Source organism: Triturus cristatus, chromosome 5_1 (genome assembly GCF_964204655.1).
Source record: "Triturus cristatus chromosome 5_1, aTriCri1.1, whole genome shotgun sequence".
NCBI lineage: Eukaryota > Metazoa > Chordata > Amphibia > Caudata > Salamandridae > Triturus > Triturus cristatus.
In genome coordinates this window covers 127,640,971-127,663,993 of record NC_140587.1, presented here as the reverse complement: position 1 = coordinate 127,663,993, position 23,023 = coordinate 127,640,971, and the positions used below count along the sequence as shown (strand labels likewise).

The window sequence follows — 23,023 nt, the reverse complement described above, 5'->3', positions numbered from 1 at the left end:
CACAGCTCGTGGCTGCTTGTGACCAATCACTGCGGTAGTGAGCCAAAAGGACACTATTTGGGGAATGCGCATGCGATTTATTTTGCTGCACTACCAATAAGGATATAGTTTGCTTGTTTTTCCGTGTGCAATGAGGTTATCGCTTTGATTGGCAATAAAGATTTACTTGTCAAAGGCCATGTCCAATAGAACAGCCGAAAATGCGTCCACTGGTTTTCTTCCGACCAATGAATGTGCAGTGTGGGCGGGGTGTATACAAACGGCGAGCGGGATGGAGTAGTTGGTTCTTCGCGGGAGTGTTGACAGCGAAGCAGGCAGCGGTAGTGTGCCCTATCTAGGGTAGCGTGCCCCGATCGTGGCGGCAGTGATCGCAAGTGGAAGATGAGCGGACCAAACAGGGAGATTCGCCGTGAGTACCTAGATCCAAGCGGCATGACTTACTGTAATAGATCCCGTGAACCGAGGTGCATGTAACAAAGCCTTGCGCATGCGCCGTAAGCACAGCCTTTGCCAGAGAGAGTGCCATTAGTCCGCCCATAATTTTGTTGCGCGTGCCCTGTTAACGCAGTCGTTTGACGGGGAAACAGCTGATGGAAAAATTCTTAAAAGTGAAAAAAGGACTATTTGTTAAAACAGCAGATCGGAGGTTGGAACGCAAAAAATAAGAGTGACAACTGGGAAAGCCATATAGACAAGATCCACGCACACAGAAAAAGATGGTGAACAGAATGTCAACCCAGGAGGGAATAGGAAACCAGAACCCCTTACCAAGAACAACAAAATAGAACTGGTCTCGTGTCATGTGTGGAACTGCAACTAGTCTTATTTTTAAGTCTAGCTCAACAGAGCAGCTCTAACTAGACATTATGGGATTAACCGGAAAGAGCAGGCAGTGTCAATAGATGGGCTTTGGCTCCAACCACATGTTGGTAGTCAGGATAAAGTGGTTTGACTGGGCAGAAGTTGGGTGCTTCCACAAATAAGTTCTTACCCTCCATGCTGCCGTGATCATTTTGTATTTTTATCCAGTTGCCTAAGCTTGAACTTTCAAACACATGGCAATGCAATGCTATTAAAGTGTCCCATATAACTACCTAGTTTACGTTTTTTTTTTGCTCTGGCAGCAGCACTGATGAGAGTAGTGCAGTCATTAGCTTTATATTTCAGTGTGGAGTTTTGTTTTTGAGAGCACAGAGCTACAGTAATCCACAAACATTTTTAGATCTGTCTTCACAGTGCAGCTGTCGCCTGATCTTATGCGATCAACAAAAAAATACTTCAAAAGAGTCCAACAGAGAAAGCGGCATAGGCTCAACCAACATGTTTGTTTTTCTGAGTACAGGATTTGATTGTGCCACATTTGTGTGCTTCCACTTAAAATACTTCATTGTTTGCATTTTTTGGCTTGTAGCAAAGTTTATTTTTGATACAGCAGGACTGAGTTTGTAATGGCGGTCAGCCAGTGATCATGGCTATAGGACTGGCTTGTTTATTATGAAATGTTATGAGAAAGGAACTAGGCCTGACACATTTATTGTGAAAAGTATATGCTAAAATTGATAGGCATTTGAGTGGATTGCTATTACTATGTGTTAAAGTCTATAGATGGTTATTTGGTTACACGGAATATCACAAATTATGGTAGTAGACATAGTACCCCCAGGGGCACCCCGCTCACCCCCCTTCCCCCAAATTAGGTTACCCAATGAAAACACAAGAAACAGTTGTAAGTGGGTAACAAATGCTGCAGGTTTATTACATAATTCCAGGATATGTAATAGGTGGGTTATCTTACGGGCGATCCAAGGGCAGGTGGCCATCTACTTCACCTGCCCGCCTGATGAGCCGGGCAGCACGGGGTCGACCCGCAAATGCTGCCCCCCAAGTGATTCTTTCGATCACGTGCCGTTGAAAATTACTCACGCCCCCCCTCTCGGGGCGGAGCGTCGCATAGCAAGCCCCCGGTTGTTCAGGCCCACAACCGCCCGCAGGCCTAGCGGGGCGCCGACCGGCTTCCGGGACCTCTCTGGAGGCTCCTCGATTTGGCTCAGGCACCACGTGTGCCGCGCAGAGGTACCCTTTGTACCGGCCTGCATCCAGATCGCCCTGTAACTCCGCCTGCAACGAAAAATGAAAATATTACAACGCTCAGAAAACCCCCCCCCCACCCAAACACACCTATGCCGGGTAAGCGGTAGGGAGGGAAAAGCGAGGTGGGCGACAAAGAGGTCGCCAGTGAGGGTGGGGGAAGGCTAAATAGCCTCCCCCTCACCCCTGGGCCCGGAAGTGACGCGCATTGCGCGTCCTTCCGGCCCCTGAAACGGAAGGGGTGGCACCAATCAGTGTCTCTGCCCCCACCCCCCGGAGGAAAGAGTGGGGAGGGGTGACCGGGGCCCCGGGGCCACTAAGGCGCCGACCGCCTATTGGCCCCCTGCGGGGTCCGCGGTCAGCGGCATAGTACCCCCAGGGGCACCCCGCTCACCCCCCTTCCCCCAAATTAGGTTACCCAATGAAAACACAAGAAACAGTTGTAAGTGGGTAACAAATGCTGCAGGTTTATTACATAATTCCAGGATATGTAATAGGTGGGTTATCTTACGGGCGATCCAAGGGCAGGTGGCCATCTACTTCACCTGCCCGCCTGATGAGCCGGGCAGCACGGGGTCGACCCGCAAATGCTGCCCCCCAAGTGATTCTTTCGATCACGTGCCGTTGAAAATTACTCACGCCCCCCCTCTCGGGGCGGAGCGTCGCATAGCAAGCCCCCGGTTGTTCAGGCCCACAACCGCCCGCAGGCCTAGCGGGGCGCCGACCGGCTTCCGGGACCTCTCTGGAGGCTCCTCGATTTGGCTCAGGCACCACGTGTGCCGCGCAGAGGTACCCTTTGTACCGGCCTGCATCCAGATCGCCCTGTAACTCCGCCACAGCCCTGGAAGCGGCTAACCGTCGCAGCCAGGGCCCCCCACCAACCTAGCTCTTTACCTGCACCCTCTATTCACCAATGCTTCGCTTAGATCCAATAAGAACAGGTCCATGCCTATTTGGGAGAGGTGTACTCCATCCAAGTCGAAGTACCCCTTTACATTCCCCCGAATCATCTCATGGCGAATAAAGCCCAAACCCCTTTGGGCTGTGAATTTACGCATTGCTCCATTAATGCGCCTCCTGGAGTGCTCTACCGCTTCTAAGGATTTAGCTCCCCGCCAAGACCTGCGGGGGATGATCTCTGACCACACGATCTCACACTCGCCCAGACGTTTGCAGATTTCACCTAAGTCTCTTTTCATGGCTAATAACAACAATCGTCTCCCTAGGGTAACAAGGTTGTTCCCTCCCAGATGGATCACCAGCAGGTGGGGTAAGGTGGATCCGAGTGCTCTTAGTCTCTGCTCGATCTTATTCCTGAGTTCGAACCATCTCATCCCCGGCACCCCCATCCATTCCACTTTGGTCTGAGAGAAGTGTCGCATCCAATTCCGATGCGATGCCCATTGGGCCGCCCGAGCGACAAATGAATGCCCGATCACCCACACCACTCGTCCTAATAAAGAGGAGACATGGTGTACACACAAGTTATTTAATAAGAAAGGGTGATTTCAACGATACACACCATAAATCACAAACACAATACTAACAGCTGCCTCACGGGCGAACATATATCTTATAGCAATCAGATTCCCAACGCCCCAATTTCTTCACCTGCGCGGCCTCTAATCCCGCCAGGTGAGCGGCGGTGGCAGCGCCAATGCGGAAGGAGTGGCTGGAATACCTTCTGTCCGGCCGGGCGAGCCCCGCCCTGGCTAAACTGGCCCTGATTACCTGCTCGAACTGGTATCTAGTTACAGGGGTACCATTTGAATGCAACAGGAGATAACCCGGGCCAGGCGGTCTGTGTTCTAAAAAGCCTTTACCCATTGTACAGGGCAGAACCTGGGGTCGCCTAGGGGCTGGAGCACCACCCTGATCCCCCGCCCCGCCTGATCAGTCTTAGACTTGCGTAAAAGAATGGTCAGTGCCCCGGAAATAGACACGTCTGACAGTGCCAGCGCATCCCCTGAAAAGTCGACCTTGGACCTAGCCACTAACTCACTGACTCTGAAAGCCCCGAAGAATGCTAAGCAGAATGTGGCTGAAAACAGCGTGGCCTCGTAATGAGAGTAGGTAACTAACTCGAGAGCCCCTAGCATGCCTTTTAGGATTTCGAAATCAATGGGCGCTCTGTTATCAGGAGCCCTGGGCTCCTCCCTAGCCCAACCCTTCAAGGCGGCCCGGATGGGATAGGAGTTAGTGGGATCCGCCCCGCCAGACAACCTAGTGTCGTGGCTTACGGCTGCCAAATGACTGCCCACCCATGAACGGCTCTTCCCTTGTCCCCTGGCCCACACCAGAAATGCTCGGACCTGGGACACCAACGCAGCCCCTGAAGTACCCAGTGCCACAGACGTTGCTCTGAATGTTGCCATGTGGGCGCTGTAACGCCTTCTGGTACCTGGGGCCAGAGCTCTTTCTCCCATCGCTTTCAGGCTCAGTCCCACTGCAGGATCCTCCATAGATGGTCCGGGAATGGGGTCATCTGCGCTCTCGCCCGCGGCCAGGCCTCCCTGAATCGGAGCCACTGAAAACGAGAAAGAGCGTCAGCTGCCACATTTTGAATCCCCTCAATGTGCCTGGCCTTAAACTCCACATTGATGCGCAGGCAAGCCCGGACCAACTCCCTTAGTAAGCACAGCACCAGCCGGCACCTGGCGGACTGGTTGTTAATTGCCTGAACGACCGCCATGTTGTCAGACCAAAAAACCACCTTTCTGTCTGACAATGCCGCCGGCCATAGGTGCAATGCAACAACAATCGGGAAGAGCTCCAACACAGTAACATTTTTGGTGATCCTACGCCTGCGCCAAACATTGGGCCATCCCTGCGCGCACCATTCTTCGCCCAGGATAGCCCCAAAACCTTCCCTGCCTGAGGCATCTGTGAAAAGACAAAGTTCCTGACTATCAATCCAGGGCTGCTTCCAAATCACCGTCCCGTTAAAGTAGGCGAGGAATTCGCTCCATACCACCAGATCCTGCTTCAGTCCTGTCCCAAGCTTGACCCAGTGATGTTTCTTTTTTATACCAGCAGTCGCCCTAGCTAGCCTGCGTGCAAAGACCCTCCCCATGGGTATGACCTTTAGCGCAAAATTCAGGGTCCCTAGCAGGCATTGGATCTCACCTAGAGTAGCCTTGTCCCTACCCAGTAGATCGCAGATCTCCTGACGCAAGGCCTGTACCTTATCCGCAGGGAGTCGGGACACGCCCTTTACCGTGTCCAACTCGATGCCCAAGAATACCAAAACCTGCGCCGGACCCTCGGTCTTACCAGGAGCTAAAGGTACGCCCAAGTGTCCTGCCAATTCCTTGAAACATTGCAGCGCCCGTGCACAATCTTGCGAGTCAGCTCCCCCGATGAAAAGGAAATCATCCAGGTAGTGGGTCACTCCCTCAATGCCATACCTGTTTGTTAAGGCCCACTGTAGGAAGGAGCTGAACGCCTCAAAGTACGCACAAGACACCGAACATCCCATGGGCATACACCTATCATAAAAGACCTGGTCCCCCCACTTGAAGCCCAGAAGGTGTTGGCTGTCCGGGTGTACTGGCAGGAGCCTGAAGGCCGATTCGATATCAGACTTGGCCAACCAGGCTCCCTTCCCTGCCCTCCTCATCATGTCGACTGCCAGGTCTAGGGAGCAGTAAGACACTGAGCATTTACCCTCGTCCAACCAGGAATTCACGGAGTCCCCTTCTGGGTGTGATAGGTTGTGGATAAGTCGGAAAGCCCCTGGCTCCTTTTTTGGTACCACCCCCAGGGGAGAAATCACAAAGTGGGGCATAGGGGGTGAGGAAAATGGGCCCGCCACCCTGCCCAAAGACACCTCCTTTGCTATTTTATCACGCACTACCTCCGGGTGTTCCCTAGCTGATTTCTGATTTCTTGCATCCCTGCTCACTAAGGGACCTTGATAAGGAATGCGGAAACCATCTAAGAAACCCTCTGCAATGAGGGACCCTTCCTTGCTAGTGTAACCGCGGAGTGCGCTGAGGAGGTTCTTTACGCAGATGGGAGAGGGCCCTTTCACATGGTCGTGTGGGGCTAGGTCATGCGCGCTGGCAGCTATGTACGCAGGAGGCCAAAGCGCAGGAGGGGGGAACCCTCCCGGGCTACTTGCTCGATGAAGGCTTGTCGGGGGTATCGCGCTTGGAGCATGCGGTGGCGGCATGGGATGCCCCGCACATGCTGCAATTGTGTGAGAAACGGCATGACTTGTCCCAGGAACAGAACCCTGCATTGAAGAGCCTACAGGTTCCGGAAGATCGTGCCCGAAAGCCAGGCCTGCGACCCCCCCCGCGACCGCCCCGAAAGGACTTCCTGTTCTGCCATTTCCCCTCCTGTTTCTCCTCTTTCTCTTTATTCTTTACGCCGCTCTCTGTACCTGACTTTGTCGCAGACTCCTCAGTATGCTTGCCCATGTGTTTTACCCATAAACGGACTTCCAACTGGTCCCACTCAAGATCTGGGCAGATTGCTCTCTGTCTGCGGAAGTCACAGTCGTAGTGGTACCATCCCATGCCCCCACCCTTAGCAGCCTCCTCTGTAATCACGCTTGCATAGTGAAAAAGACCTGGCCCTTCGTCTGGGAATTTCTCCACTATTACTGCCGCAAAGATGGCAAAGGCCTGACCCCATGTCACAATATTTTTTGCGGGATATAACTGATACCGCACCCTCTTGTCCTCTTCCTTATTGCCCATCCTCCTGGTATCCACCCCCTCAGCCCCATGCATGAGAAGGGTGAAGATATCAATAAATTCCCTGCGCCAAATCCCCTCTTTGGCCACTAGAGGGACCATCCAAGCGAGTGAGCAGCGGCCCGATACTAGCGGGGCCGTAGTAACTAGAGGCTTAGGCACAACGGCTAGTGTTGGTGCCGGCATGGGTACCACCGGGGGAACCACTACTGCGGGAGTGACCGCACTTGTCGCGTTCTCAGCCACAACAGCAGCTGGAGGTGGGGGCCGTGGGAGTTCCACCGCAGCCATCTGCTGACCCCAGACATGCGTGAAGCCCCCCGGCGCTGCGGGTACACTCGGTGGAGCATGGGCAGGCGGGCCGCCCGCCAGGGGGGACCTGGCGAGCAACAGACCAGATCTGACCTCAGCCATGAAGTCTTTTAAAGTATCTGAAAGCTTACCCAGCTCCTCCGCTGAAGCAAATGTCGCCTGGGGGGGGCAAGGCAGTCCGATATTCGTCCCCATCCCCGAACCAACCGCCGCCTGGGGGGTCAATGGGGCCCTGTGTGGGGGAGCCGCTCTATTTCGTGCCGGCGGTTGCTCCACCGGAAACTCTTTGCTCGTGGGGCGGCGAATTCTCTTGGACCGTGACGGGCCCGCACCCTCCCCCAAATCCTTATCTGCAGACGGAACGTCCATCGCTATCCCAGAGTCTGGGGGGGTACTGGCTTTCAATAGTTCCGTTGCCCAGGCTAAACCCTTGGCCCTTGTCAGCTCCAAGAAGGCGGCGATCCGGGCTTCCTCCGAAGTGCCCGGCACAGACTCCTCAACCTGTGTCCCTGGTGTGAAAAGGGGGGGGGATAATCCTTGACTGTCCATCTCTTAACCGTTGCTCTCTCTTATCTGCAATTGGGAAAGAGAGACAATTACCACCTGTTCGTCCCCTTTTGAGGCCGATTCGTTGCTCCAGAGTGCCACATGCCACTCCGAACAGGACCCCCTTCCCCCACCTGCCCGTACTTACTCCCGTCCGAGCCCCAAATACGGGGGGATGTTTTGGCTCGTGTCTCCCTGTTGCCACTTAATAAACCTCCAAACGCCGTAGCGGACGAATGTACTGAAAGAGAAAACCAGCGTAAGCACCAAAGAGGCAGACATGAAACAGGGGGGCGCATGTCATTACCGGACACTTCCAACCCCACACACCCGGTCGCCTCTACCCCTACCCCCACCTCGAACATAGCCAGCCACATGGCGCCATAATTTGTTGTATTCGCGGGAGAAACAAGCGAATATTGGGCGCGCTTCAGCGCTTTACATTACGCATTCCGGCTCGGGGAGCAGTACCCTTGGACACGGGTCTAGACTCGATGTCCAGATGCCAACAGAGCTCAACAATTTATGTGCAAACCAGAGGCACCCAACCCGGGGAAGTACTTAGCGAATTACCACATTTAAACGAAAGGTACCGCGCGCACTCGCCAACGAAAACTCTTGGCGCGCTGACCGTACGCCTTCAGGCACGGGGGGGTGGCAGCAACTCAAGCGTTACACGTAATGCCACCATACGATCCCAATTCTTGGCGCGCATTACCGAACGCATTCGTGCACGGAGGGCAACAGCTCGAGGAAACGCGGGAACGTAATCCCTTATGGGCGCATGTAGCGTAAAATTACCCCCGCGTATTTAATGAATAAAGCGCGGCCTCAACATTATATATTCAGGTACGAGGAGCAGGGGGCCGCATATAAATCCTGCTCTAAAATCACCCGCGCTGGTGAGAGTTGGCAAGGTGATGCGATTGCGTTCACGTTCGTTGCACCGCCCCCCATGCAGCGAGCTCCCTGGGTCCCACCCGCCGGAAAACGGGACTCCCACCGACCCCGCGCGGGCAGACTATCGGGGAACACTCTGCTCGCTCCGCAAAGCCCTCATACCGCCAGCAGTACCCGGATTACATCGGCCGGAGCGAGACGCACGGTCAATCAGTGAAACCCGCCTCCCCTTAAATTATGGCGCCTGACGTGGGCCTACAACCCGGTGCAACCCCGGTACGATCTCCCCTACCCGCCGCCTACAGGAATAACTAAATCAGGGAACCCGGGTGCAACATGTAGTTCAAAGTGCGCCCCACACCTAGGATGGAAGTCAGCTACGGGGGGAGGGATGGTCGGCGGGTGCGCCCCGACCTCGACTCCTTGCGCCCGCCCACCTTCGATAGCCTCAGTGGCGGCGAAAAGCACGCCGCATAGCCAGCCCTCGACATAACACGTTCCGCGACACATTAAAATAACGAGCTCTGTGCACGGCCCCCCCCCCGCCCGTGGTACTCCGACCACAGGGCCCCGTATCCTGGTACTGCCCAGGGACAGGGCCGGGGCGAGGGGGCAAGACGGCAACTCACCGAGTATTCGCAGTTCCTGCACGATAGGCGACGGCGACGACGATCCCCGCGAGACGGCTCGGCGTCCGACAAAAGCGAGGTGGGCGACCAAAAGCGAGGTGGGCGACAAAGAGGTCGCCAGTGAGGGTGGGGGAAGGCTAAATAGCCTCCCCCTCACCCCTGGGCCCGGAAGTGACGCGCATTGCGCGTCCTTCCGGCCCCTGAAACGGAAGGGGTGGCACCAATCAGTGTCTCTGCCCCCACCCCCCGGAGGAAAGAGTGGGGAGGGGTGACCGGGGCCCCGGGGCCACTAAGGCGCCGACCGCCTATTGGCCCCCTGCGGGGTCCGCGGTCAGCGGCAGTGGTTTTGGTTCTAGTCAGCCAGTGTGACAAACTGCTGTTGCAGAAGGTTTGCTTTGCGAGAATTCTTGTTAGGCCATCTAAGAAGAGATCGTATTTTGCTTAGTCAACTGTAATTTTGTAATGTTATGATTGTTTGTCTGATGGTTGGCTTGTGGAAAAGCTTAAGCTCAAAACTATATGCTTGAGTTGGTTATGATGACAAGTACTGTTCCTTGTAGCATGTGCGCCTACGTGCACGCAGTCTTTCCCCAGCGCGCGCACAATCTTGCACAGCGCCCATGCCACTGCTTCATGTAAAATTAAGAGACAGTTTGCTGCCCACAGCCTTAAAAATACGAGTGCTGTGAAAAAAACAGGTTTCATGTAAAATTAAGAGACATTTTGCTGACCACAGCCTTTAAAATACGAGTGATGTGAAAAAAAACTGTCTTTTCCTGGTGCTGAAGTGCAGGGAGAAATTCTGGTGCGTTTACAAGGTGGGATGAAGGTTAGCTGCAACAAGACTTTGAGAACGGTAGTCCTTCCCTGCCATGGGCTTGTGGAATGTCATAACAGAGCCCGGAGCAGGCGGCAGTTAAACATGCTGTTAATATCTGCAAATCTGCCCAAGGTTTGCATCTTTTTAAAAGTGCTCAAAAATAAAGTGTAGTGTGATACCGCACAAATACTTTATTTCACCAAGTTCGTGTTTCCTGTTTTTTCTTTATCCCATATGAGCACATTTTAATTGATTGCATTCAGAATGTGTTCTCAGTGCTTTTAATTGTCATTAGTTGTACCAAAATTGCCAAGCAACATGCATTTTCTGTAGCCAGTAACGATCCTGGAAGCACAGATGCTCAAGAAAAATCAATACATAGCCATCCATTAATATTGACGTGGCAGAGTAGGTGCACATTCCAATTTTTACTGCCATGCCCTACTAACATGTCAGTCGCACTGTAAAGCCTCAATTGTTGGAGTGCCAAGCTTGACACAGCCACCTCTGCCATGACCTATTGAGTAAGCTGAAGAACGTTTACCACCTCATTCTGCTGTTGCCTACACCATGAAATCCTTCCCAGTCCCCGAGTACCTTCTAAGTATCATATAACCCCTCTCAGGTGAATGGCGCTCTTTTCCTCATTCGTGCAACAGCTTGTCAAGGTGCTGATGGCTGCACGTGTAAGCCGCAGAGGAAGAGTTGTTGATAGTGGTGGAGGAGGGTAGGGTGTGAGCGAGGTGGATTTGTGCATTGGGTGCAGATATGTACTCTCCCATTGTTCCTTTCTTGAACATTATGGAACTTGGGCTTGCGTGACAACCCTGCAGTAGCTTATGCACATAAAATTATTAGAGTGTTCTGTGAGCAGCACTCGCGTTGTCAGAACTGCCTGTCAGTCTGCCAGTAAGGCAATCCTGTGATTCTAAGTAAATGATGTTTTATTAGCGGGAACTTGACCCAAAGGAATTTGTAGCTCTTTACATGAGCACCAGTCAAGTTACACAAGGACACATTGATGTTTTTGTTATCCACAGGGAAATTAAGTGATTGGTCTGCAATCACAGCTTTGCATGACCACTGAAAAGGGGGAGAGCTGGAAATGCGTACTGAACTGGAACTACGAAATGTCATGTACAGCACTTGTCCCTCTCTCCCGTTTGCAAAGGGACAGGGCTGAAACAACTGTAGAGCCCTTCAACGACCCAGGCCCCGGAAATGTCTGCTGGGCTAGGAACAAAACCACCTCTAGTCCACAGTTCAGGGGGTTGGGTACCTGCACTTATTTTTATCCATTTAAAGCACTGTGTGCTGTAAAAAATGTCTTGTATTACACTAGTCTCTGGTTTCCACACTACAGGCTATATTCTCTTTCTCCCTCCCCTTGTTCCTTCCCACCCCACCAATTCAGGTACGCAATGGGCCTCTGGGCAAGGCAGCTAAAAATAAAACTATGCTTTACGACTGGGCGCTGGATTCGACCGACAGTGGGCCTATTTTGTCTTTTGTTTCACTTCTTCTGAGTATATGCAAAATTGTCTCCTATGGATGAACTGAATGAGATGGCAAGCTTAGAACTCCAGGTAATAGCAACATAATCACAATTTGACTTTGGGACTGAGAATGTACAGAGACTTGTGTAAACGTGTAAGAATATCTTGGTCCTGAGTGATTGCGAAACACCTGACAATGTTACAGTACAGAAAATATAATTATGTTGTGGCAGAACATGGGTTGTTAACAATCTTTCAAAACATAGTGAATTTCACTTGACGGAATGCTACTCAGTATAATGTGACAACTCAACTAGTAGAAGTCTGGACAACATTTTGAGCATCAAGTGCAGACTGTGAATGTGGATTCAGCCTCATGGTCACTATGAAGTCTTAATTGAGAAAAAGTAATGAGGAGAATCACTTGGACATGCTGATGAGAACAAAAGCCTTCCTTTTGAGTGGCGAAGTTGACCTTGATCGAGGTTATCAGCAGTGGAAGAAGGGTAAGGATCGGTGAGAGACGTAGACATTTCACACATCTCGTGACAGCACTTGACTTGTCTGAGCCGCCCTTTGTCACAGTCTATGTTTGGCCTGGATGTGCACATTTTACAGACTGCCTCTTAGCAGGGATACAAATTGTTAGGTGGTACATCAACATGTTGATGTGTAATGTAATTGTCAACTTGCTACCCTTGTATAGTCTCCCAACATTCCCCCGCCAAATGAGCGATGCTCCAATTGGGAATATTCAGTAAAATCTTATTAAGGTGCTACGTTCTAAACATGGGATGTAGGCGCCACTAGAGTAAACAAATCATGTCATGATGATCTGTAGCTAGATTGCAAAACTGTCTCAAGACTATTAAATGGAGCTATATATGTGAAATACACCTGTTGCCGCTCTCATTGCAAAGAACATTTTTGAGTGGTAATTGCCAGAAATTTATATACGCAAGTGCTGTGCTCGCATGCTTGGTGCACAAAGCCTAGGCTGCAGTGCGCAGGGATCTTGCACTGCCCCACACAGAGGAAATAAATTAGAGAGAACATTGATGACAAGCTACTTGACTGTTTGTTGCACGGGAAATGTTATGTCCGATGCAATAGGTCTGGTCTGCTTATCATGTAACATTATGACTAAGACAGTTGGTCTAGCTTATTTATTGTGGAAAGCACTTTATAGACAGCAAGACTTTAACCCCTTCGCTGCACGCGTCAGCCAACGGCCGTTGCGAGCACTACCTCAATAGTGCTGCGCACGTCCGTTGGCCGACGCGGCCCCGCCCACTCTTCAGAACTCCCGCAGCGGTAAAGGAGCTAACAGTTGGTTATTATAACATTGTTTTACAGGATATAGACCAGTATTTTGTTAGATGTAATCTGAGAGATTATGTGGTAGGTAAGGGTTTTGGCGTTGGTCACCCACTCTAACAAACCCTGGGGGTTTTCACTGTGATGTCTCTTGTTAGGCCCTGTTGAGGCTTTGTATATTGTTTTGCAAGCTGTATTTTCTACATATTTGTGCACTAAAAAAACAAGATGCTACATGTGGTACAGTGACTACAGCAGAGCATTCAGCTTGGTAAACCGTAATTAACTATGGGAGAAACAATCAAATAAAGGACTGATCAAGCACTATCAGATCTCATAATATCCTTACATAAAGAAACTTGGGTAAGAATCAAACTCCCAATTAACATAGGGCTCTCCCACAGGTTGTACTCTGAAATGGTGTCAAACAAGGGTGTGCACTTGCACCACTTCTCTTCTCCTTATACATTTCAGTCCTGCCGAATTACATAAACGCCTCAGTTAGCTTTCCTCCTAAATTTAATAACCAAATAATTAGTCATCTGGTTTATAATGATGATTTGGCAATTTTCTCGCAGACACCACCCGGCTTGGAAAAACGTCCTTGAGACTGAACTAATTTAAGTTAGAAACAAACGTGCAAGAGCTCAACACCACCCACATACAAGATATTAGAGCACCGCTCAATTTACGGTTTTGAACACCACATGCTAAAGTTCGCCTGGAACTCAACCTAAAATCAGTAAAACACTACACATCTCATCCATGATCAGGATGTTTATGATGGTAGCAGGGTGGGTGAGTAGACTTTGAAATAGTTAATTTTTGATGCATTGAAGTCAAATCCCAGAAATAACCTTGACTTCAATCTACCTGCTGGGGAAATAAAATGATCTATGAAACCAATTTGCTACAGTGTACGCACTGACAACGATGACAAGACTCAAGCGCAAAAAGATAACAAAAACGGTGGTGGACCCGCGAAAAAGACGTAATAACTTTATTGGATTATAAATACACGGCACCTTCCTTAGATTCTTATCTCCTAATAAACAGCCATATATTGATTCCAATCTGGAGGCAGTAAAAAAGCAGAAATTCTTACGCTTTCACCTATTATCTTTAAATTTCAATATGTCAGATGGAAGGATCATGAAAAACATAAAATTGCTCTTCAAGAACATGTAGATTGTGTGAATACAAAACTTAATCCCTGTAGCACACCACCGGATCTTTTTAAATCTTGTACCTCGGTATGGGCACCTGTCCTTACCAGGGTGATAAATGCAGCTATAATCTCTGGTTGTCCAAAGTCCTGGGGACAATCAACTATAGTTCCTGTATTCAAAAAGGGCGACCGTGGTAGTCCACTATGCTACAGGCCAATATCGCTAATTAATTCTGTAGCTAAAGTAATAGGTGGTGCAATCTTGAATAGGTTATCAATATGGGCATCAGAGAATAAAATTATATCCCCTATACAATATGGCTTCAGACCTGGTCATTCTACAATAACCCAATGTCTGAATCTATATTTAATAGTGGGCAAATACACCCTGGCCCGGCAGGGAACGATTCACTTGGCCTTCATGGACCTATCGTCCGCTTTTGATTGCGTCGATAGAGGTAAACTGTGGGACATCATGTCCAAGATGGGCGTTGAGCAGAACCTAATTCATATTTTGGCTGACCTGCACTCAGACACTAGAGCTAATGTACGTTACACGCAAGATCTGAAAGTAACAAGTGACATTAGAATTAATCGGGGAGTCCGTCAAGGGTGTATCCTAGCCCCATTTTTGTTCAATTTATACATTAATGAGCTAGAAGATTACCTGATAAAAACAGGAGCTGATTACCCCTATGTCGGCCGAAAAGGCGTCCCGGTTCTGCTATACGCGGACGATGCCGTCCTTATTTCTAGGACGGCAAATGGTCTCCAGTTACTTTTAAACTCATTTCAAGATTTTATGTGCTCTCGAGGCTTGAGTATTAATAACTCAAAGTCATATGTGATGAAAATAGGCCAAGGAATGCGAAAGCCTAATTTTTTATCCATAAACGGTGGAAAAATCCCAAACTCTAAAACCTTCTCTTATCTTGGTGTCCTACTTGACAATCAATTAACTTGGGGCCCAGCTGTTGTTAAAAAGAAGGGTGAGGTAACACGAACTAATGCAGCCATACTCGGGTTCGCCAGAAAAATGGGTAATAGCCCGGTGGCTGCTTTACTTAAACTTTACCAAGCCAAAAGCGTTGCCATTGCCTGTTACGGCAGCGAGCTCTGGGGCTACAGCCAAACACAAGCCCTGGAGATTGCAGAAAATAACTTTTTAAAGAAGGTTTTGAGGCTGCCAAGGGGAACTGGAAACTTCTCGGTGCATGAGGAGTTAGGGGTACCCTTTCTAAGTGATAGATTAGCAGCAAGTCCCCTGTTATGTTGGCTGACCTCCTCGCTAAATAAAGATATACCACTCACTCATGACATCTTAAAGGAAGCCTTAACCTGGGACGGCAGGTTTAAGGTACCATGGTTGAGGTACATAAACGACCGTCTTACGGAATTAGGACGACCTGACTTGTTCTCAGCCCCAGAGACTATAACTAGAGCCGATGTATCCTTTGTGAAAAAAACATTCTCACTCACTAGGTACTTTGCCCGGGAGGAGGGTGAATTGCTGAAAGCTAGCATTAGGAAACATGCTTTACTTCAAACAACCCTAAGTATGGAACCTTATCTAACTTGGCCTATGTCCGGCTATGAGCGCTTTCTACTGATAAGGTTCCGCTTTGATTTATTCCACCTCCTGTTAGCAACCCCGAAAGGGGCACACCGAGGTCAAGTGCTCCCTGCTTGCGGCTGCGACGGGAAGTCTCCGCAAGATTTGGTGCATTTTTTATTTATTTGCCCTTATTATACAGTACCGCGGAAGTTATACCTAAAGCCTTGCTTAAAAAAACTCAATTTCACACAGATCAAACCAGCACTTTTTTACCTTCAACTTTTAAATAGTGACTGCACTTTATACATTTGCAGCTTCCTGAAACTAGCTATCATTTTCAGGAATAGTATGGAGGGTTAATTATGCTGTATCTAATATTGTACTTCTCCTTCATTTTAAACTTGTATTCTTATTTATATTTTTAACTGGTTCGTTTTGTCTGCTGCTCTGGTTTTAAAACAGTTTCGCAACATATTTTGTCTCATATTCTTGCTGATCAAAAAAAAAAAAAAAAAAAGGGAACTGGAGGACTTACCTCTTTAACTGTGTAATCTTGCCCATGATTGTATGTTTATGATATGAACTTTTTAATTGTCTATTTGTGAAATTTGTTCTATGTATATATATTTGTGATATGAACTTTTATGATTGTAAAAAAATACAATCGAATAAAGATATTTGAACCCTGTAGCACATAATAAATATGTCGCTGACAAAAAGTTCAAGGCTTATGAAGAAAATATCTGCGAATATCATTTATTGAAGCAAACGAGAAACAATCAAGGAGTCAATACTAAGTCTTTTATTAGTAAATTATTAAAGTTTCTCGACTTATTATATCAGCTGCTAGACCAAACTACAAAGGTGAACTTAAATTATATGTGAATTAAAATGTCTTGTTCCGGGCAGACTACAAGGAGCAAGGTTGGACTAGGACAGAAAATAGACATGGGCATTAAAATGAAATTGGTCTCATTAAATAAATAAATCCGTATTAGATAGCTAAAAAAATGTCCCATGTTTCCAAATGGGAGTTGTTTTGAACTTTTAAACACAAGTGATATAAGTGTTTTTTCAAGATATGGAAGACTGCTTGGATTTGAACTTGCTGCGGGCAGTGTTTTTTTTTTAATATCGGGGAAACCAACAGTAATAAAAACCAATCAAGCACACCACACAACAGGCCTACAGACAGCCAGAAAAATGTTCGACACACTGATCTGTCAGACGGGCCCGTTGGGCACAGCCTGATTGCCCTGTTGGCCAATCCAACTCTGGCAAGGAGCTTTTTAGACCCATTTTCTGTTGCATCAATTGATGTATTATAATGAATGGTTATATCATTTTTTTAAATTGTCCCTATTTATAATAATTGATTTCAACCTATATCTTTGAAACTTTCTAACTATGTGCATGATGGTTGCCAGTTTATGTGTTCTTGAATGGGCTGTGTTGGCTAAACTGTAAAGCCAATGTTAAAGGGTAAAGACTTTATCAGTTCATTGGGAAAACCATGCCAGATTTCATAGGTTTGTTCTGTTTATTATGAAACGTTATGACAGAGCCAGTACACCGGACCTACTTATTGTGTTAAAAACAATAGAGTTTTAAGGATGGATTTTTATTACACTGTGCTAACGCCAGAAAGTAGGCATTTTATTCAAGTAATTTCATAGCTTACCGTAGTAGAAAAGGTTTTGGTGCTGGGGTTCCATCCAAGCAAACTGTGGGGATAGACGTTATGCACTACAATATTCCTTTATATGCTCTGTGGGGAAGAGATAGTATTTTGCTCTGCTAACTGTATTTTTGTGTACATTTGTTCTTTAACCCCTTGAGTGCCCGCCCCTTTCCCCGCCCTGTGCCGGCCGTTGCATTAGCGGGCGGGGTTTATGACGAGCTGGTCTCGTCATGGGCACAGCGCAACCGCGGCCCATGACGAGACCAGCTCGTCATGGGCACTCAAGAGGTTAATGACTGTATGCCCGATGGTTGCCACGTGGAAAGCTGATGCCTTGTGCAGTGGGCGTGGGTTGGTTATTGGGACGAACCGATGACAAAGTGTTGACTCGAAGATTCCTCGGGAGCAGATCGATGCCAAAAGGGGTCCACCTCTCGACAGCCCCAACCCTGAGTGCTGTTAAAGCACAGGAGAGTGGGATGGTCAAGCGGGGGAAGGAAAGTATGGAAACAGCAGGGAGGGAGATCTGAAAGGAAAGAGACACTCAACACATTAGCTTCACATGAACACTGCGGGTTAACTCAAGTCTGTGGGGGTGTCGCACCTGTCGCACCTGTAAATCACTTAAAACTCGTGTTCTCCAGGTGTAATCATCCTGGACTTCACACAAGCAATACCCTGTTCTGAGTGCCACTTTGGCTTCTAAGGATAAAAGGAAGGCATCATGAAAACACGCTCCCTTCACACGGTAACCATGCGACAAAATACTCAGCCTCACCATGTAACCATACACACCATAATATTTGTCGTGCTTCACTTCACAGGGGAAGAGCAGAAGGCCGCCTCTTAAACCCCCTGTTAATACACAAAGGAAAGGGAGTTAAAATACGTCTTTTAACTCCGTGAAACGTAGCAAATGTCAAACAGTTTTGGATGCCACGATGCTGCTGCAAGATACGGGCAATCCTAATCACCTAATAACTCTCAAGGTTTGCATCAGTAATTCAGACTGGAATACAAGGTTCAGGTTTCTTAAGTACATAAATGCGGGACAACGCTTGACGCGTAGGAAATGCCAAGAGCAAGCGCGGTACTCCGCGTCCACAATCACGAGAGCTGAGCGGCTCTCAAGGTTCCCAATGGTGCAGGTGCACCCTTACTCTACACGGGCGAACTGCAGATTTCGGAATCATCGGCTGCTTAGAAATCATCGGCTGCTTCGAAGAATAACCAGCAGCGAGTGAAACGCCGAGCGGCGTTTTGAACTGTTGCTACTTCCGGGTTACACCCACGTGATCGGAGTCAGTAGCGGAGGTGCAGGGAAACCTGGGAAATGTGGTTTCGGCTATGTGGCGCCTGTCCGCGTCCGTGCTTCCTGTCTCCGTTGTGTTATTGAGTCGCCCCCACCACCCGGTCAACCACCCCCAAAGGGCCTTCGCTTTAGCTTCCTGTCGGATGCCCCCACCACAGCTCGGTAAGTTCAAGGGGCTACGTGGTTCGTGTGATGTTCGGGGGGGGAGGAGCATAACACAAAGGCTATATGTCTGGGTGTTTATTTTGAACAGTTATGGTAAAGGAAGTAGGCCTAATATATTGATTGTGAAAAACACGTGATAAAAGCAGTAGGTATTTAAGGTTGTATTGTTATTACTCTCAGTAAAAGTTTACAGATATTTGTTTTGTTATGAGTTTAGTTACCTTCATAAGGAATGAGTTTGGTGTTGGTTATTGCCTCTGACAACTCCTAGGGGGAGAATATTTACACTGTAATAATTTGTGTAGAATATCTTCTTATCTTTCTGCTAGGATCTTGTGATAATACAAATCATTAAATAATTAATCATCCATATATAGAACTTCATATCAGTATAGGAACATAGAGGGTATTTGGGTCAGCTCTCTTCTGCCGTTGGGCTGTCTGAGTTTCCTTTACACTCTGTTTTCATCCTTGACTGCATAATGCACAGGGTAATGGTTCAGTCCACACCAGTCATTGGTCCTCTTGCACTATAAATGACAGCATTTTCTGATTCGATGTATACATCCACCTGAAAATGAGTATGTTTCAGTATCTGGGTTAGTTGGACAGTCCTCCTTTAATTTGGAATTTTCCTTTATAGTTCTCTTTTCATTTGCATCTCCTCTTTTTTTATTTTGATGTTTCTTAGGAGTATACTACAACTCTCTAGGCAGTGCTAACGGATCACTCGTTTGCTGCTCATTTCATCTGCAGTGCGCCACATCCCATTTGACCACTGCTCCTAAACCAAAAGACAATTATGAAATGGTGTTGTTCATAGTGTATGATTGTTTTACCATTCCAAGATGGCCAGCAATTTGGTTCTGAATGTGGAAGCCAAGCTTGAACTTTAAACTATTTGCAATCCCTTGCAAAATGGACTCCCTTTTCTATGTTTAGTTCCGTTATTGGAAGCATTTGTCTGTTGTGTTTAGACTTTAGCATGCCTTTTTACTTGTATTCCTTTAACCCCTTGCGTGCGCACAACGTCTCCCGGCCGTGGGCGTGTCCGCACGACGGCCGGGAGACGTCGTGTTCCCGAACGCCGTTTATTTCTCCCGCACAGCGGGAGAAATAAACCCGCACGCAAGGGGTTAAATGATCTTGCATATGTTGTTGTTTGTTTTTCATTGCAGTTGTATCTGCGTGAATGGAAGAAATGGATATATAAATGGATGCATAAATGCAAAGATGAGTCACTGAGGACATACATGAGGACTTGCTGAGTGTCTGAATCCATCAACAGACATAAAATACACTTTCATTCATAAGCCAGACCCACTGGCATTACCAATGCTTTGTTTTGTAGTCAGTACTGCTTTTTAAGTGGGACCGGCTGTTTGGTATTTACCATTAATGCGTGTGTTTTGAAAATCCCAGCCTGCAAAGTCTTAATGGCTAAAAATGTAGACTAAAACAAATTATTGAGAAAGAATGCCTCGACGCCAGGCTCAATAAATATGCTCCTCCCCTCCTCCACCCCCCCCCCCCCAAAAAATACTATAACAATCTTGGGTCTGTGATTTAGGAGCTGGTAGCTTCTCTGTGCGAGGGGCATGTGATGCAATTCATTAACAGATGTAAATCAATCCAAAATGAATGGCCAGCTTGGGAAAACCTGCCTGTGATTCACCGGCGGCCTCCAAAAAACAACAAAAAAGCACACATGCTGCAGACAGCTCATGCATTCAGGACTTGCTACAAATATAATGTAATCACACCTGAGACTTAGCAGAAAAAAAGGTCTTGGCATTGCCAAATCTAAAAAGCTTTCAACGGAGATCAAAGGTGAACAGCTAAAGCCAAGGGTATTCCCAGTGTCAGGCAAATGCACCTGTCAGGGCAATTTATAGGCTTTTAAAAGCCCTACAAGGCAGGGAGAGAGGAGGGTGACTGGGGAGAGTATAATGAGAGGTGAAGGAGACAGAAGGGAGAGGAGGACATGCAGACATTGGCGGATAGAGAAAGAGAGGAAGAGGCAATGAAAGAATGGAAGGCAAGGAAGAAGAAAGGCTAGATAGGGAGAGTAAAAGGGTGGCAAGAGAGAGAGAAAGGGGGAATGAGAGAGGGGAAGTGACAGGAGGAAAGCGACAGAAGAGAGAGGGTGCAAAGCAGAAGTAAGTGAAAGGAATAAGCGGGAGAGAATGAAAGAAAAGAAGGGGAAAAAGGAGAGAGAAAAGAAGGTAGGAGAAGGATTGAAGCGGGGTAAAGACAGAAAATAGAGGATGCAAACGGAAATTATTAAACAGATGAGAGGGAGGGACACTGAAGGGGGAAAAGTGAGAGGAGGCTGACTGATAGAGTGAGATGGGAAAGGGGGTGACAGGAGGAAATGAAGGAGAAGAGAGAGGATCGAAGGACAAACAAGTGGATAGAGGAGTAGGAAAGAGACTAAAAGAAAGAAAATGATGGAAGGGGTGAAAGAGGGAGGAGATGGTACACAAGGGAGACGATAATGGAAGGAAGAAAGGAAGGAAGTAGAACAAGCATTTGCAATGAAATAGGTCTCGCATTTCGCGAGTTTGAGCTATTCGCATTGTAAATGACAATTCCTTTTATTTATGTTTTGGTTTTTAAAACATAAATAAAAGACATTTGTCATTTACAATGCCAATGGCTTAAACTCTCGTAAATGCGAGACCTATTGCATTGCAAATGCTTGTTTTCAAAGCTCCGCAAAGCTACCAAATGGGCCAAATGCGCTGGCGGCTTCTCGCCCCATGGAGCCCAGAGTGCTGCGAGAGTTTATTGCAACTACACGGGAGGTTGTCCCGATCAGAGATAAGGTGTGTGTAAGGGGGGGCATAGCTAAGGGGTGTTCACATGAGCTACTGAGGTCCCCTGCACAGTTTATAGTTTTGTACTCCTGGTTAGGTTTCTACAGTATGCTCAGGTGAGAAGTGAGCGCATTGTATGTGCACAGTCTGTTGTAGCTGCACTTGAAGACGGAAGGGGCCACTGTCCACACCAAGTCCAAGAAACACAAGGACCGACCCAATTATGTCTGCTCATAGCGCATAGAGGCGAGTTGTTCAGCCCCAAGCGCTAGAGAAGTAAAGCCACTCTTTTGCCATGCTTTCTTTATAGTTTTATTTTTTTTCCTCTGGAAGCCCAAAACTATTCTTCAATAAAACCAAACTAAAACGACTGGGAATCATTGCCTTTACTGCCCACTCTGAGGTTTCTGGACTTTTTAGAGTCCAGAGGTGTCAGGGAAACAACACCCAAAAGACCCCTGAGTTCCTTCCTGCCTTGGTGCACAAATAAACAGAGACACGGGCTTCTCGATGGTGGCGTCAGACACAAGGTTTATTTACTGCAGGGACACAGAAGTCGTAGGAACCACACAAAGGCAGAATCTAGGAGACTGTTCGAATTGTATAAAGTGGGTCGCTCCTTAAATACACCAAATGTGTCCTCAGGCAATGTTGCAAAAATATCTTTCATGCCTAGCCCGGTATCCCAAACAAACAATAAACATATATCAAACAATAATTATTTGTAAGGTTCCAGTGTTCGATCAAGTCTTCATGTCAGTTTCCCATTCTTCGACGATCCTCCCCATCATAAAAATTGTATCCTCCCCATAGTAAAAGCCCAGAAGGAGAGGAGCGGAGCCAGGTGGGAAAGATTGATAAGTAGGATAAGAGATGCTTGTGGGTCATAAACGGGCATGGCTACTGGCTTCGGCCTCTTAATCGTGATCAGGCCAACGAACACAAGAACCAGTATAGCACGATTGGCCTCAGGCAAGGGAGGTAGCTTCTTCCTAGTCATGCAGCATCAGCTTCTTTGGACTAACGCTTACGTGTCCTTAACAAGGCGATTCGGCCAGGGTCATTGCTTTGTCCATTGACTATGTGAGGGCAAGAAACAAGATGGATGCCGTATCTAAGATGGATGCCATGAAGTGACAACGGAATGCCCTATTTCTTAGTGAATCCATGCTCGTAGCACAGCGAAAACACTGTCACATACTATATGGATCATTTACGGTTCGCTGGTATCGCGTGTCAGTGCTGCGATACCGAACACACAGGTTTGGATCGAGACAGAACCTAAGACCGTCCTTTTGCCCTTACATAGGCAATAACTTGCTCTAGTCAGAATCCATTTCTATATTCATCAGGTCACTGATATGTTGTTGGAGCATTATTTTATCCCGTGGCGTATCTCCTAAAACCAGTGGTCTTCTTACGCAGGTTGCAGCGCAGAGGCCACATAAGGCAGTACCACACTGAACGATGAGACAACATGAAAATAGAAATACCAACAAAACACCAATGACT

General features: G+C 47.9%; 1 protein-coding gene across 2 annotated transcripts in view; it reads left to right on the top strand.

Annotated features, from left to right (window-relative positions):
* The first annotated feature begins 250 nt into the window (after positions 1–250).
* TONSL (tonsoku like, DNA repair protein) overlaps positions 251–23,023 on the top strand; it is a 375,765-nt gene continuing 352,992 nt past the window's right edge. For both annotated transcript variants that reach the window (XM_085604559.1, XM_085604558.1), the window contains exon 1: positions 251–409. In XM_085604559.1, the coding sequence (XP_085460685.1) occupies positions 382–409 (28 nt within the window). In that variant the 5' untranslated portion in view covers positions 251–381. The remainder of the gene's footprint in view (positions 410–23,023) is intronic.